The following is a 14748-nucleotide window of genomic DNA, read 5'->3' as shown; positions in this document are numbered from 1 at the left end:
AATTATACACCATTGTGAAAATTCAAAGCAGTTCAACAAAGGATAAAACAGTAAAAAATAAAATAAAATCACAACCATACTTTAAAACGTACAAAAGTTAAAATACTAAATATCATGGTACCCTTGCCTGAACAAGAATGTTTTTAGCTAGTGCTGAAGAGTGCAGTGAAGCTTGGGGGTTCCATAACGTTACAAACACCATATGACTCAGTGGTGTCCAAACTTTTTTCAAAGAGGGCCATTTGATGAAGTGAAGGCCGACCAAAGTTTTTTTCAGGATTGAAGTTGTTGAGCTTTTTTTAGAATAATAAAACCACAATTTTAAGGTGGGCACTCCAGCCATCAAGCTGGTCCACACATATCACAGCAGGAGAGGCACAAAAAACATTTTAATACATAGCATATATACAACATTTCTGAGTATGCAAACTCATGCAATATCTTAGTCCTTACAAATACCATGAATTATGGTGAATGTGTATTATTTACATCCTGACCCAGAACAAGATATTCAAGGCAATTTAAGAAGGTTACATAATGGATTTTAAGAACAAAGTCATATTGCCTTATATTTCTGGTGGAAGCAAGAGTCCTACCCATTACCTCCCTGCCCAGCCAGCCATCACGCTTGTGTTATAATCCAAAACAAAGGCTAGGATAAGGGAGACCTAGAAAAACCAGCACAATGCCAGAAGCCTGGCGATGTGATGAGTGAGGGCCTAGCACCCTTGGGGGCAAATCCTGCCCTTCTCCAGCCCCGTCGCTTGCTTGGCATTTCTTCCAACTCCCAATTTATTCTGAAGTTGAAAAGTAACATACAAACAAAATACTCTAGGAATCATCGATGAACAGCAAGTCGTCATCGTCGTCATCCTCTTCCTCTTCCATTTTAATCTTTTTTGCTTGGATGCATTTCTCTGAATGAGGCGGTTTATGTTCACTTCCCCTTTTTTTACGTGCAACATCCGTTTTCTTTCCGGATGAGCTTCCTCGGCTGGATAATGGAGATTTGACCTGACAATCAAAACAATTTTTGTTAGCACGCATGCTCTTTGACTTCAAACTAGATGTAGAAATTTTACTTCTTCCCCCATTATCTCTTCCAGTATTGCAGGAGCGGCTAATTTGGGGTGGGGTCGGCAAGGTCATCTGTCCTTGGACATTGGGGGTCTGCACAAAAGTGGGTGTTGCCAAGTTTATGTGGGAATGTTCAGGGATGCAGGAGAGGATAGATTGTTTGATTATAGCCTTTCCAACTTGTGTTAACAAGTTCACAATTTAGCATAGTAACATTCCCCAACATTCTCTTGGCTGGAAGCCAAGAGAGCATCTTTGGCTAAGCAGATGTTGCTTCTTCGATGAAAGTAGTCATAGAGAGAGAGATGGTGGCCAGTCCTATGCTTTTTTTACCTGTGCAGGTGAGGCCACGCTCACTTCTAGTCACATGCAGAGGAAGTCTGTCCCAGCCCAGAAGGAAACAGGAAGTTTATCTGCTGGCTGGACAAACATTCCTCCCCATGTGTAAACATGTTCACGCTAGGAATGTTGTACTTGACTGCTCTTGGGTTTAACATCCCAGAGTTTACACACTTGCCCACACAGGATGTACACCGCAGCAGCAGCCACAGGTTATTGCCCCTCCCCACTCATCAATGTTCACTTGAACAACTGAGGAAGGGGCAAGTGGGGAGTACATCAGGTTCTCCTGGGGCTTCTCCAGGGTCCTGAGAGCCCTGCTATTAATCTCCCTTGTCTTTAGGCATCCTAGCACTGATGAAGCTCTACCAGTCTGTTTTCCACCTATCGTCTCCTGACGCTTCTCCTATTTCTCCTGATGGCTTCGCTTTGGTAGAACAGGGCTCTGCGATCAGTGCCACGTTGGAGCGTGGACACCACATAGTTTCACAGCAACTATACTGCTCATTCATGTAGTGCACTCAGTTATCTGCACAGAGCACACACACAATCACACACAAGTAAACTCAACAAAGGGTGAGTGGAACGAGTACAGTGATCTAAAGGTTAAGGGACCCCTGACCATTAGGTCCAGTCGTGGCCGACTCTGGAGTCGTGGCACTCATCTCACTTTACTGGCCGAGGGAGCCGGCGTACAGCTTCCGGGTCATGTGGCCAGCATGACTAAGCGGCTTCTGGCAAACCAGAGCAGCGCACAAAAATGCCGTTTACCTTCCTGCTGGAGCGGCACCTATTTATCTACTTGCACTCTGACGTGCTTTCAAACTGCTAGGTTGGCAGGAGCAGGGACCGAGCAATGGGAGCTCACCCCATTGTGGGGATTCGAACCGCCGACCTTCTGATCGGCAAGTCCTAGGCTCTGCGGTTTAACCCACAGCACCACCCGCGTCCCTTACAGTGATCTAGGTGGGTATAAAAAACAACAACAAATAACAACAACAAAACAGACCATGTAAAGTCCATAATGTCACTGCTGAAAGAAAAATTTCAGCCATAGCAACAAACCGTATTTTTTGTTATTGTGGAACGTTCAACTATAGTTTGACCCCCTTGCATGGGGGGGGGGGTCAGCATTAACAAAAACACTGTTCTGCCTGCTCAGAATTATTTTGGACAGAAAGCTTTTAAAGCTCTAATTTGTCTCTCTGTGATTTGTGTCACTTGCTAACACACACGAAACAAGTTCCTATGAAAATTAGAAAAGGGGATGAGCATGTAAAGACAAAGCTACTGTTATTAGATGCCTAACACAGTATTAAACCTAGAAAAATAGCAGGTATAATAATAGCAATACCTTAGCAATACTGTTTTTGCTCATTACCACTGGCATCGTGATAACATGAGTCTTGTTTCTCAGAAGATCAGCTCTGGGTCCTATCTTCACGTAGGATATTGTAGCAAATGCTGTGAAGCTGAAGTCTTCCCTGAAAGAAATTAAGCCTTTGCGTATGAAAAGGGGAGAGGAGAGTAATTTAAAAAGGGTGGGGAATACTTGACTGAAGCACAGCAGAAATGAGGCTCATGTTTTATGGATCTTTGGCTTTGGAAATGGGATGGGGGAGCATCCACCATATTTTGGGGTCTATTGCTAAGCCTAGCACCACATAAAATCTTTTCCTTTGAATTTGCAGTGTTAACACTGAGCTAACTCAACAGAGCGGGCTAACCTTTGCCCCACCAGATGTTGCTGGAACTACATATCCTGCCATTCCTAGCAACTGGCTATGTTGGTTAGGACTGGTGGGTGTTGGAGCCCAACGAAATCTATAGGGCCACAGGTTAGCTGTAATAAAATTCGGGGGGGGGGGTAATATAAGGCATGGAGGTATGCAAATAGGCTTCTTGTTTCAATACTTACTTCAGGTACTGCTGCAGTATCAAATGGGCAACAATTCTCTCCAGTGTATCACGGGGAAGCTTGGGAGAAACAACATCTACTCCCAGTTTTGACAAACCCTTCCCTAACCAGGCATCAATCAGCTTCAGAGGAGTGAATTTCTCTCTCATTTGGTCCACTTGCTTTAAAATATTGACAAGATCCCGGCAGTGCCCTGTCACATCCATCTTCTCAAATGCTAAGCGTCACCAGGTGGGAGGTGGGGGGAGAGATGGAAAAAACCACAAAATGTTAGCTGCAGGAATTGGAGGAACCAAAACAGGCATCAAATTCAACCTATCCCAGGCAGGCTTCCACATATGAAAAACCTCCAGCTCTGAACCTCTCAACCCATAGCTGGAGGATGCGAGTACCTACTGCCATTAGCAAAGCTTTCTCAGTGAATGGTGAAGCCAAGCTAAAGGGAACAAAAAGCATGGGCGTTACCGTGGTACCTTGGTTCTCAAACTTTTTTTTTTAAAAAAAATATTTTTATTACTTTTTTTCCAGATAAAGATATACAAGAAAAACAGAAAAAACAAGAAAAGAAAAAAGAAAAAAAAGACAAATTATTTCAAAAGCCCGTTTCAATCTTCCATCGAACTTCCCCACATCTCCCGCACAGTGCAATCTTAACAATAAATTTATCAGCAAATTATAACCTTGTTTCATGTGTTTCTTTTGTACTTTCATTTGCATTTTAAGTTTAAATCACTTATTATCCATTTACTCTATAAGCAAACATATTATCATTTTTAAACATTTAAACCTTGATTCTTTCATTAATATTGTCTAATTTCATATATATTCCACTCTCATTGCTGGAGCTAACGTTCCAAATCATGCGAAATCCTATAGTTCATATAACTTGTAAAATTTTTGCAAATAGTCCTTAAATTTTTTCCAGTCCTCCTCCATTGCTTCTTCTCCCAAATCTCGGATGGTTCTCAAACTTAATCCATTCCGGGAGTCCATTTGACTCCCGAAACAGTTCAAAACCAAGGCGCGGCTTCCGATTGGCTGCAGGATCTTCCTGCAGTCAAGCGGAAGCCGCGTCGGACGTCCGGCTTCCAAAAAACGTTCGCAAACCGGAACACTTACTTCCAGGTTTGCAGCGTTCAGGAGCCAAAACTTGCGAGTACTAAGGCGTTTGAGAACCAAGGTATGACTGTACAAAGTATGCGGCTCTCTTCAGCATGGTACACTTGCCTTCCTTGGGCCAACCAACATTTTGGAAAAATCTCTGGCATGCACGTTAAAGGAAAGTTGTAACTGAACTGTAATAACAGAGCTGTGCAAGTTGTTCCTTGGAGTGAGACCAAGTCCCACCCATGTGGGTGTGGCCTGACGCAAGCCAATGGGGCTGAAGAAAAGGGCACTTGCTGTTCTGCAACAATAGCCAGTCATGGGTAGCTTATGCTCAAGAAAGCGATTGGCTTCCTCAGCGCAGCTGGCGCAGGAGAACACAAATCCTTGCAAGGCACTTGGGAGTGAGCTGCGCTAAGAGGGAGCCAATCTGGTTTATTTCAAACCTTCCAAGTTTGAAATCTTTTTTACTTACGCTCTTCTCGGCAGCAGTTATCACACATTTTGTTGCAGTTGGCGGAGTCCCAGGCCTCGTCAAAGTGATGTGCTATGAGAACTCGGCGACATCTGCAAGTACAAATACCTGAGGTTAGGATGCCACCCAATGCATGTGGCTCCTATGGAAAGGCTATAAGACAATGGGCAGAGTAAACATTGCAAGTAAGGCATGTGCTGTATTCAATAACCGAATGGATGGAAGAATGTGGGATAAACAAGTCTCACTGAAATGAAAGTCTATTAATTGGAATAGGAGCTTAATTTCTCTGGTACTCAATGCCTTTCAGCAATTTAAATTCACTACAGACATTAAGTGTGCACTTGAAATATACAGATTTCTGAGGTGGAGAGGAACTATTTGACACATGAGAAATAGATTCCAATTTTCTGTGCGCGGCCCTTAATATGAGATTACAGAGAGAAACAACGGTGTAAACGGACACATGGATACAACCCATGCAAGCCTGTAATCATTTCTTTTAAATGTCTGAGATATTTCTGCAGTTGCTAAAATATGAAAAGTGAACATGGTAGGTATTTTCTGAATTGAAGAAACCTGTCACCCTGGAAAAATTAGGTTTCCTTGCTATCGAGTTTGGATTTTCTCAAAATACTGGCAGTTCTGATGCAAATGTAGCATTGGCACTCTGAATACCATGTTTCTGCAAATAAGGAGCCAGTCTCAGCGGCAGGCATCTATAGGTCTGGGCTTGACCTTGTTGACCTGGGAAAACATGGTGCTTGGCATTTAACTTTTGGGTTTTTAAAAACAAAAACAAAACAGAGATGAGATTAACATTTCATTTATTAAATTTATATCCTGCTCTTCCTACCCAAGGCAGCATAGTCTGGTAGCACAAAACATTCAATAGCAAAAGTTATTTCTGCAACCACTTAAGACTCTGTTGGACCGCTGAGAATTAAAAATATATATATTTAAAAATATCAACATACTGGCAGACAGCAAAAGAGCATAGGATGCCTCGCAGGGCAAAAGTGACCAACTGCACAACCCTGCTTTCCTTAAAAAATTTTTCACAGTAAATAATATATTTGGAGGCTTGGTATTTTCGGATACTAACTTCAACATCCTGGCCAACACTGCATTTTACAGTAAACTCAAGGGGAAAAGTAGCTTAAAACAAAAAAAGGACAACCTCAGACAAAACCACTTGCCTGCTCATGTTGTGGCAATATGAAACCATGTCGTACAATTTTTGTTGCCCTACGTTTTCCATCACCACCATTGTGCTGATTCTGAATATGTCCCCAAAACCGTAATATAAGATGCAGTCGGCTTTCTGGTCATCCCGACCTAGAAGGAAATATTAAGAAGCAGATTTTTCTTTCCCCCCATCAGAAGCATCTACCTAGAATCTCTTCTCCGTTGAGCATACCTGCACGCCCGCTTTCTTGGTAATAGTTCTCCATGGATTTGCTCATTGAATGGTGTATTACAAACCTCACGTCTGGCTTGTCGATTCCCATGCCAAAGGCAACGGTGGCCACTACCACCTGAAACCCAAAGGCAATGAGGATCATCAGGACATGAGGGATGCAAGTTGAATGGAGGAAGTGATGGAGTTCTCGCACAGCTCACCTGAATGTCGTTGGCAGACCATCGCTTGTGAACTCTGCTCTTATCCTTGGGTTCCATGTTGGCATGGTAGGCACCTGCCTTAATCCCCAGCTTCTGTAAATTCATAGTAACCTGTTCAGCATCCTTCTGGGAAAAGCAGTAGATAATTCCTGTATCAAAATAATTTTATACCGATGAAATCAACAAATGGGGTCCAAGCTATGCAGTACTTAAGCAGGGCTTGGGAAGACTTGGGAGCGCTACCTTACAAGTAGTGGTCTCCTACAGATGCTACCGTGCTTTAAGAAGTCAGCACTCTTTTTCATTACAAAGTTCACCTGAAAGGCCTTTGTATCTTCCGTTGATGAGTTTAACTATGTCCTCAATGAAATTCTGAGCAGCTGATGGCTTTTGTCGAACCTAAAATGCATATTTTGAGAAACAGGCATTCAATAGCACACATATACAAATTACATTTTCCATCTCTTCAGAAAACTGCTAAGTGATTTTAGCCTTGTGTACGTTTTGGAATAGAAACACTCCCTGCTATGATTGGTTGAGACCACCTTAACTCAGTGTTCTGCAAACATCAAATCCCATCTCCCAACAGCCCTTGCCAGCATGACCAATGTCCTAGGATGATGGGAGCAATATCTGGGTGGCCACATCTCTACCCCTTGTTTTCTTTTTTAAAGAAGGTCTCAACTAGGAAGTCCAAGTTCTTAGCTCATCTGGTCCTGGAAGCAAAGAAGTGATCTGAGCAAATCTGCCTATTTCCATATTATATTCAGGCTATGCGGGGATGGACTGAGTTATTTTGCTACAATGCACCCAGATCCATATGTATATACACTTCGGAAAAGCAACACGTCATTGAAGACTCTGCCTTTCAATTCCCAACATGACAGTAGTATTTAAGAAATTGAACTGTAAGTTTTGCAGAAAAGCATGCATGTGCCCAACATGACTTACAACAAAAGTAAACAACTGTTGCAATGAAAGTTTATAAATGAGATAGTCTGGTGCGATAGGTGTGAAATTATACAGAATTCATGACTCCACCAGTACAAGAATGGTGGAGTTAAACTAAAACTCTCTATGAATGTGATGAAACCAGCTTATATCCTACACATCCATGTTTGGTTTCTTAGCGAGCTGCTCAAATATTCCTAGAAAAGGCTATCTTCCCAAAGGCAAGAACAGACTCAACAGGGATACCTCGTAATATAGGTTGGGCCGATTAAATGATGCGGTGAAAGTGATGCACTTCTGAACGCAAAGAATTTTCTGAGCATCATGCAGAACGTGGCTTGTTGCAGTCGCTGTCAACCCAATCAATGGAGCATTAGGAAATTGCCGCTTTAAGATACCAAGCAGCTTGTAATCTGAACAGAAGTGGAAGACAAAAAAGCAGGAATTTAAATATACAAATAAAACCCCCAATATTTGCTGCCACTATATTCTGTCTAGCTCTGCTTAAGCTACTTGTAAGTGACAAAATCATTTTGCAGTTATGAACTAGGCAAATCTCAACACTGCAGAAATCAATCAGCCTTTTTTTAAAAAAAACCAACAACACTTTTTAAAAAAATCCCTTTTAAAAACAACAAAAAGTAATGGCTGATGTGTTTCTCTGAAAAGCAGTCCCCCCCCCCCACCACCAATATTTCCATGTGGCAGGATACTGCAGCAGAGTGATAGATGTGGTCCAGGGAGAGAGAAAGAACCTTGGGCACAGGGAACTGATCAATGCAACTAAAAAAATGAAGTGAGAAGAGCAATGAGGCTTAATAGTTTCTAGTGGAGAAGAGTCAAAGCTCTTCCTGGTAACATGGAATTCCTTCTAGACAGACATACCAGGCCTGAAGTCATGTCCCCACTGGCTGCAGCAGTGAACCTCATCCACTGCAATGCGCGTAAGCCTTCCTGCTTGGTAAGCTTTTTCCAGCTTTGACATAAACATCTTGCTTTTCGCAATCTTCTCTGGGGTCACGTAAATGAGTTTCAGTTGCGAACTGCGGGACAACATTTCAGCATGAACCCACTTCACATGTTCCTATTTGGGAAGAAAAAAAGTGTGCTTGCCACAGATACCAGGGGCATCAAAATGGCAACGCAGCGTTATAACCAACAACCGCTTCTCTAATCTCCCAGGCCTTTGCCGAATTATAAAAATCTGTGGCCATTTAAACTGCGGGGTATTGTTTTTGTTTGTTACTATATAACATATTTTTGTGTTTTTATATTGTAAACTGCCCTGTCAGTCTCAGATGAAAGGCGGTATAGAAATCATTATTATTTCATCACAAAACTTTAGGGGCACCTAACAACTCTGCTATTTATGGGTCAAATCAGCCTGAGTCGGAAGGAGGGGGGCTGCTTTATGGAATTGTGCCAGGAGAAGCAAGAACAGGATGGCAACATATGCCAGTATTAAAGAAGCTGAGTGACCGCCATGACAAATCCTCATTCCATTTAAACAAGACCTTAAGAAAAGTGAAAACAGCGGTTTCCTTTCTTAAGTACCCCTTGCAAAGTGATAAGATAACTTCTCTTGGCAACTCAAAGACTTGTATCAGTCCTGCACTTGGTTTGCACCAAGAACAGACAATGTGAATTGTACAGAGATATGCTGCTTATTTGGTTTTAAAGCTTACTGGTGTATTTTATGGTGTGTTTTTATTGTTGCAACCCACCCAGAGATCACCTGGCAACGAAGGGTGCGATACAAATTCTACAAGTATGTAAATCTAGAATCCCATCTCAGCAGACCACCTCTGCTAAGGGCAGGAAAACCTTTCATAAACACTCAGAGCAAGTAACCTAGCTTTAAGTAAAGTTCACTGCCTTACAGTCATCAAGAAAGCTCCTGACTTGTTCATATTATGAAGGTGAAAACTGTATGTTCCCAAGCTATGATCAATTTCATCAGCTGAGGAACGTGTGGAATGCATGTCTATGCATTTTCAGAAAATGTAATGCAAACAACTTCCAGTTCTGCCCTATCAAAACCCACAAAATTGGGTATACATGCATCATGCGTCTATCTAAGCACCAGTTGTTTGTCAAACTGAGATTCAAAAACCACCTGTGGCCATGGTGCACCAAATGATGAATATAGGGTTTTTATATTTTAAAAAGATTTTTGAACCATGCAACTTGATCAAATACGCCTAGCCTCAAGTTCAATTATGTCCCCATTGGCTTTCATTCCTGGGCTGACCTGCTCTAATCAGAATGACGCCTTAAAGGAGGTTTATCTAAGATTCAGACACAAGCTAGCTATAGCCAATCCAGACTGTAAAGCTTTAGTGCAGACAGGCAGAATGCCCTTCTCTTCTCAATGAGTTCCTATCGCATGGCTCCATATACCTGGGATAATGGGGGAAGCAAGTCGCCTTCTAAGTCAAAGTTAACCTTTCAGGACAGCAAATCCCATTCCAGAAATTAAGCACGGAACCCAACCCCACTGAGACTGTGTACAAAAGAACAGGCGAACTGAACCCCTTCAATATCAACATTCTAGAGAGGGTTTTCATGAACATTCTTTTTCGGAGAATTTTTGCCCTTTCACATGCAACTTGAACAAGTCATACGAATAAGCAGAAGGGCCATCAGTGACTTGTGGCCGCAGCTTCTAATATATGAGGTAAGCATGTCAACATTTCTCTCGGATGACAAAGACTGATGCCCATGTTTGGCAGCCAGCCACCTTGCTGGGCAGCCAGCCATACCTTACTGCTTGAGGCGTTTAGTAAAGTCGCAGAAACTTCCAGCTGCTCCAACATCATTAGCTGGTCTTCCATTAGTGAGATCAGAGGACAAATCACAAGTGTGAAGCCTGAAATGAAAAATAACCCCTCGTCTCAAGTCACCGAAAAAGTTCTGTTTCAGCACATGTCAAATGGCAGGATTCTGCACACACACCTCTAATGGCAGATACATCTAGCTTCAGTCATGTTGAGGCCACGATTAGTACTAAACACGATCTGTTATCGCTTACAAATATACAGCAAAACCACAATTTAGCTTGAAAAGCTAAGCTCTCAGCCTCAAAGGATGTCATTTGCGGGACTAGTCACCTTGGCAAGCAGATAGGACAAGAAATGTAGGGAAACTTAACCATGCCTTAACCATGGCTTGCTCTTGCAAATTCACCCCTCCTCCTGTAGCCCAAGTTGAACAACTTTAACTAATGTCATTTTGCCTATAAGTACAAGTACATACCGTCAGAACATACTGCTGGCAGCTGGTAACACAGACTCTTTCCCCCTCCAGTAGGCATGACAAGGAATACATCCCTTCCACCCATTGTAACATTGATTGTTTCCAATTGCAAAGGCCTAAATTTTTGAAGCTTAAAGTTATTTTGTAAAGCATCTCTGACGTTTGCAGACCATGAAAAATCTGTGAAAATGAAATAGCAGTCATACATTTTAAAACAACACTGGAGTTCATTTGAACACAGAAAGCGTTAAGGGATTCCCTCCCACCACCAAGGTAGAATAGTGAACATTGTCTTCCAAGTTGACTTTAATCCCCTAAATTGTAAGCGTTGCCTGCGTGAGTGTACATAGGTCTGTGGTGAACAACAAATGAGCCTATGTCTACTCAGAAGTTAGTCCCACTGAGTTCAATGTGACTTACTCCCAGGTAAGTGTGTGTAGGAATGCAGCCTGAGTTACCTGGGATCTGATTTCTGTCTTCCCCTTGCAATTCAAATGCTCATTTGGGAGTGAATACTAGGAACCCTAAGACCAGCAGGCTAAACCTTTCTTGGGAAGTGGAGGGAAAATACAGGAGGCATACTTTTATGTCAGTGTAACCACCATCCCGAAGACAAATATGAAGAGACCTGCTAAAAGCCAAGAGCATGGCTGAGTGGAAGGCTTTCCATTGGTCATTTGTGGGCCAAACTAAATTATGGTAGGTAGGTGTACTGGGAAAGAATTTGCAAACTTAAGTGAAGCAATGAAGATGAAGTCATGGTATCTGTAGAATATTTATTCTGGCAGCCGTGGCAACCTTAATGCTTTTATCTCATTTAACAGATGCTCATTTAAAAAATAATAATAATAATGAAAAACATCTTTACACACACACCCCTTCAAAATAAGCTACAGTGGTGCCTCGCAAGACGAAAATAATTTGTTCCGCGAGTCTTTTCGTCTTGCGATGTTTTTCGTCTTGCGAAGCACGGTCCGTCGCAACTGCGCCTCTTCAAGCCATTTAAGAAAAAAGTGCAAGACGTTTTCGTCTTGCGAAGCAAGCCCATAGGGAAATTCGTCTAGTGAAGCAATGCAAAACCGAAAAACCCTTTCGTCTAGCGAGTTTTTCGTCTTGCGGGGCACCACTGTACAAGAAACTACCTTTCTGCAAAGTCACATCTCATGCTATTTTAACAGCAAACAACAGTAATGTTTTGAACTGTTCGACAACAGTTTTCGTGACAGCCCAAGAATTTAAAAATAGTAAGTGCCGACCTTCCTTGTTCCAGTCTTCTGCTGCTGATTCAATATCTTTGCTGCTCCCGCTCTCTGTGTCAGAAAACTGTTTTATTTTCTTCTTTAGCACTGTCTTTTTCTGAATGAGCTCCTGCTGATGTTCAAGAAGTTCTTGTACCTGGATCTCCAGAGCCTGCAGTTCACTGTCAACAGATGCCAATTCTTCTTCCAGCACTAAGGTAGAAAGATTGCCATGCATTCTAACATATGTTTGTTATCTTGTGCTAGGCCACATTAACCCAACCCAGGACTCAAAAGGAGTTTAGCAGAGCCTTTTTACTCTTCCTATTAGGAACTCTTCTTTAAACCTTACTCTAAATCAGGAGAGGGCGTCTTCTTTGGCTGGTTCCCTTTGAAGAGAATAATGCTACATGGGGCTGAACTCCTGAGCTCTTAGAAACTTCCATGCCCAGCTCTTTATCTCAAACTACCAGGTACCCCAAGCACTGCCTTCGTATTCAAGCAGTTTGTTATACAGCCAGAACAACAAGCAAAATGGCCCATGCACAAAAGTTTTATCCAGAAAATAAATGGGGGAGGATATCAGAGGAACAACATAGGTTTATTGCTAATGGAACAAATAAACTGTAGCCAAAAATCTGGTTACCTGACAGTGTTGTTGTCATCTTCAAAGTTGGAAAGGCACCTCACTTGGTAAAATATTGACCGAAGCAATTTTCTAATAATTTCTTTCTGTAAAGGTAATTTTGAAAGCATATTATTAATTTTATGAAAGCCTGCAGGCAAGCAGAATAGCTTCTATTGCAGAACCTCTGTGCTCATTAGCACCATATAAATCTCTTTGGGATGTAACAGCAGCCATGCAACAGAAAATGCAGCCTTTAAACAGAGAAATAAACACTTTCATCTGTACTAGAAAGAGCCACGCTAAGATCCCACTCCAATATGGAACCACACTCAGTATATCATTATTGTCCACCTCCCATTTCTATGGACTATAGTCACATTTTTTTTTCTTATGTAGGTATAGGATAGGCTCATGTTCAAATTGCCACTCACCTATTGAGTCTGCAATGCCATGCATGCTTATCTTGGAGTTAAGCCCCATTAAACTTAAGAGTATCAACATGCATCGGATTGTATTGCTTATGATCTAGGGCCAGTCACTCATAATTTAATTTATTACGAGCAAAATTTATACTGCCCTGAGCTCAGGGACAAAATGTCTTCAAGGTGCCTTTTGCAGATTTTTGCTTTCGACTATTTTTGCCCATTTATACTTGGATTTGCTTAGCCCACAGATATAAAATTGTCTTATCTTTATGGAATATATTTTAGCCACTAGAGGGCATCACACATAGAGACCCATAGTTAAGCAAGGATTTTTTTAAATTGACATGTTTTATGTAGGACTTGTCGTCTTGCACAAAAGAACAAGAGTGTCTTGCTACATCTTAGAGACTAATAAATTTGTTATTTAGTACATTATTCATGTTACATTGCTATTTATTTTACATCTTTGACTGCATAATAAAACCTCCTGTTGTACTATTTATTCTATAAATTATTTATTATTATTTATATAGAGAAACTTATCCTGTAATAAATTTGTTACTCCTCAGTGTGTTTTGATTTCAAGCTGCCTGGGCAAAAAAAGCAGAGTTTGCAGGGACAGGGATGTCACATGATTGACAGGTGACATCAGGCAACTGTCAAGGGGGCCACCACACCCACCGAGCAGGAACATGTTAGGGATGATGGGAGTTGTAGTGCAAAAACATCAGAGGAGGCACAGGATCCCCATCCCTGCTATATGTGAAATACTTTCCTAATAAGAACTCGCCAGTCATGAAACCAAAACTCTTTCCAGCACCCGGTCTTCCAACATATCCCCGCAGGCAGTTTTGAATCAATTGTCCTGCTGGATCAGCCTTCGCTAACCTGGTGCCCTCCGAATTCCTGGACTGGGCTGAGTTTCTTTCCACTTTCTTCCCTCTAGCCCTCTTTACAATGGAAGGGAACACTTTAGGCCCAGCTAACATCTCCTAAAGCGGCTCGTGTATCACCAATACACAGAAGAAACCCACGTCCACAGGCTTAACAATAGAAGAGACGCGATAATTTGGTATTGTGATAATAAATTATTATTTATGTATTTATTTATTTATGTATTTATTTATTTATAGCCCGCCCATCTGGCCAAGTTTCCCCAGCCACTCTGGGCGGCTCCCAATCGAGTGTTAAAAACAATACAGCATTAAACTGGTATTGTTATAATGAGGCTATTATTGGAATGTAATTGAAAACTAATAAAAAATACTATTTAAAAAAAAAAAAACAGAAGAGGCACGAGGCACACCGATAGCTCAGTCAGTAGAGCATGAGACTCTTAATTTCAGGGTCGTGAGTTCAAGTCCCACAGTGGGCAAAAAAAATATATTCCTGGACTAGATGGCCCTCGTGGTCCCTTTCAACCCTGCAATTCCATGGAAAGCGAAACGGGATGGAAAGGGAAGAGAAACAACACCAGGCTAGAAACATAGGAAGCTGCCTTACTACCTTTCACAGGCAGAGCAGGCGCTCCGCCCCTCCCTCAGACCACTCCACCCATAAGGACGCGGCCCTTCCCAGCGACTCCCTCCGCCCGCATCTACCTACCCAGGAACAAGCATTCCGCACTCCTGCCTCTCTCCTTCTCCTCAAGACACTGAGCGCTCTCCTTTCCGGAAGCTCCAGCCGGCTTCCACCTTCGCCCCGCCCACTCCCTC

The 14748-nt window shown here is 42.1% G+C and overlaps 1 protein-coding gene across 2 annotated transcripts; it reads right to left on the bottom strand.

Moving 5' to 3' along the window:
• Positions 1 to 377: 377 nt before the first annotated feature.
• Positions 378 to 14739, bottom strand: RECQL (RecQ like helicase; the record flags this gene model as incomplete). Of its 2 annotated transcripts, XM_083461189.1 has the most annotated exons (15): positions 378 to 1014; positions 2771 to 2900; positions 3335 to 3551; positions 4914 to 5005; positions 6113 to 6251; positions 6334 to 6451; positions 6537 to 6685; positions 6854 to 6935; positions 7734 to 7900; positions 8373 to 8571; positions 10250 to 10356; positions 10743 to 10922; positions 11999 to 12193; positions 12627 to 12712; positions 14639 to 14739. In XM_083461189.1, 14 exons carry the CDS (start codon positions 12643 to 12645, stop codon positions 832 to 834), a joined length of 1977 nt encoding a protein of 658 aa, XP_083317315.1. In that variant the 3' UTR covers positions 378 to 831. The 2 variants fall into 2 exon arrangements, with proteins under 2 accessions (XP_083317315.1, XP_083317314.1); XM_083461188.1 differs by lacking the exons at positions 12627 to 12712; positions 14639 to 14739 and having other exon boundaries at positions 11999 to 12218.
• Between the last annotated feature and the right edge of the window lie 9 nt (positions 14740 to 14748).

The sequence above is a fragment of the Podarcis liolepis genome (genome assembly GCF_965112155.1).
Source record: "Podarcis liolepis genome assembly, chromosome: 10".
Lineage (NCBI taxonomy): Eukaryota > Metazoa > Chordata > Lepidosauria > Squamata > Lacertidae > Podarcis > Podarcis liolepis.
Note: the sequence above shows the minus strand (reverse complement) of the source record. Positions and strands in the feature narration are given on the sequence as shown.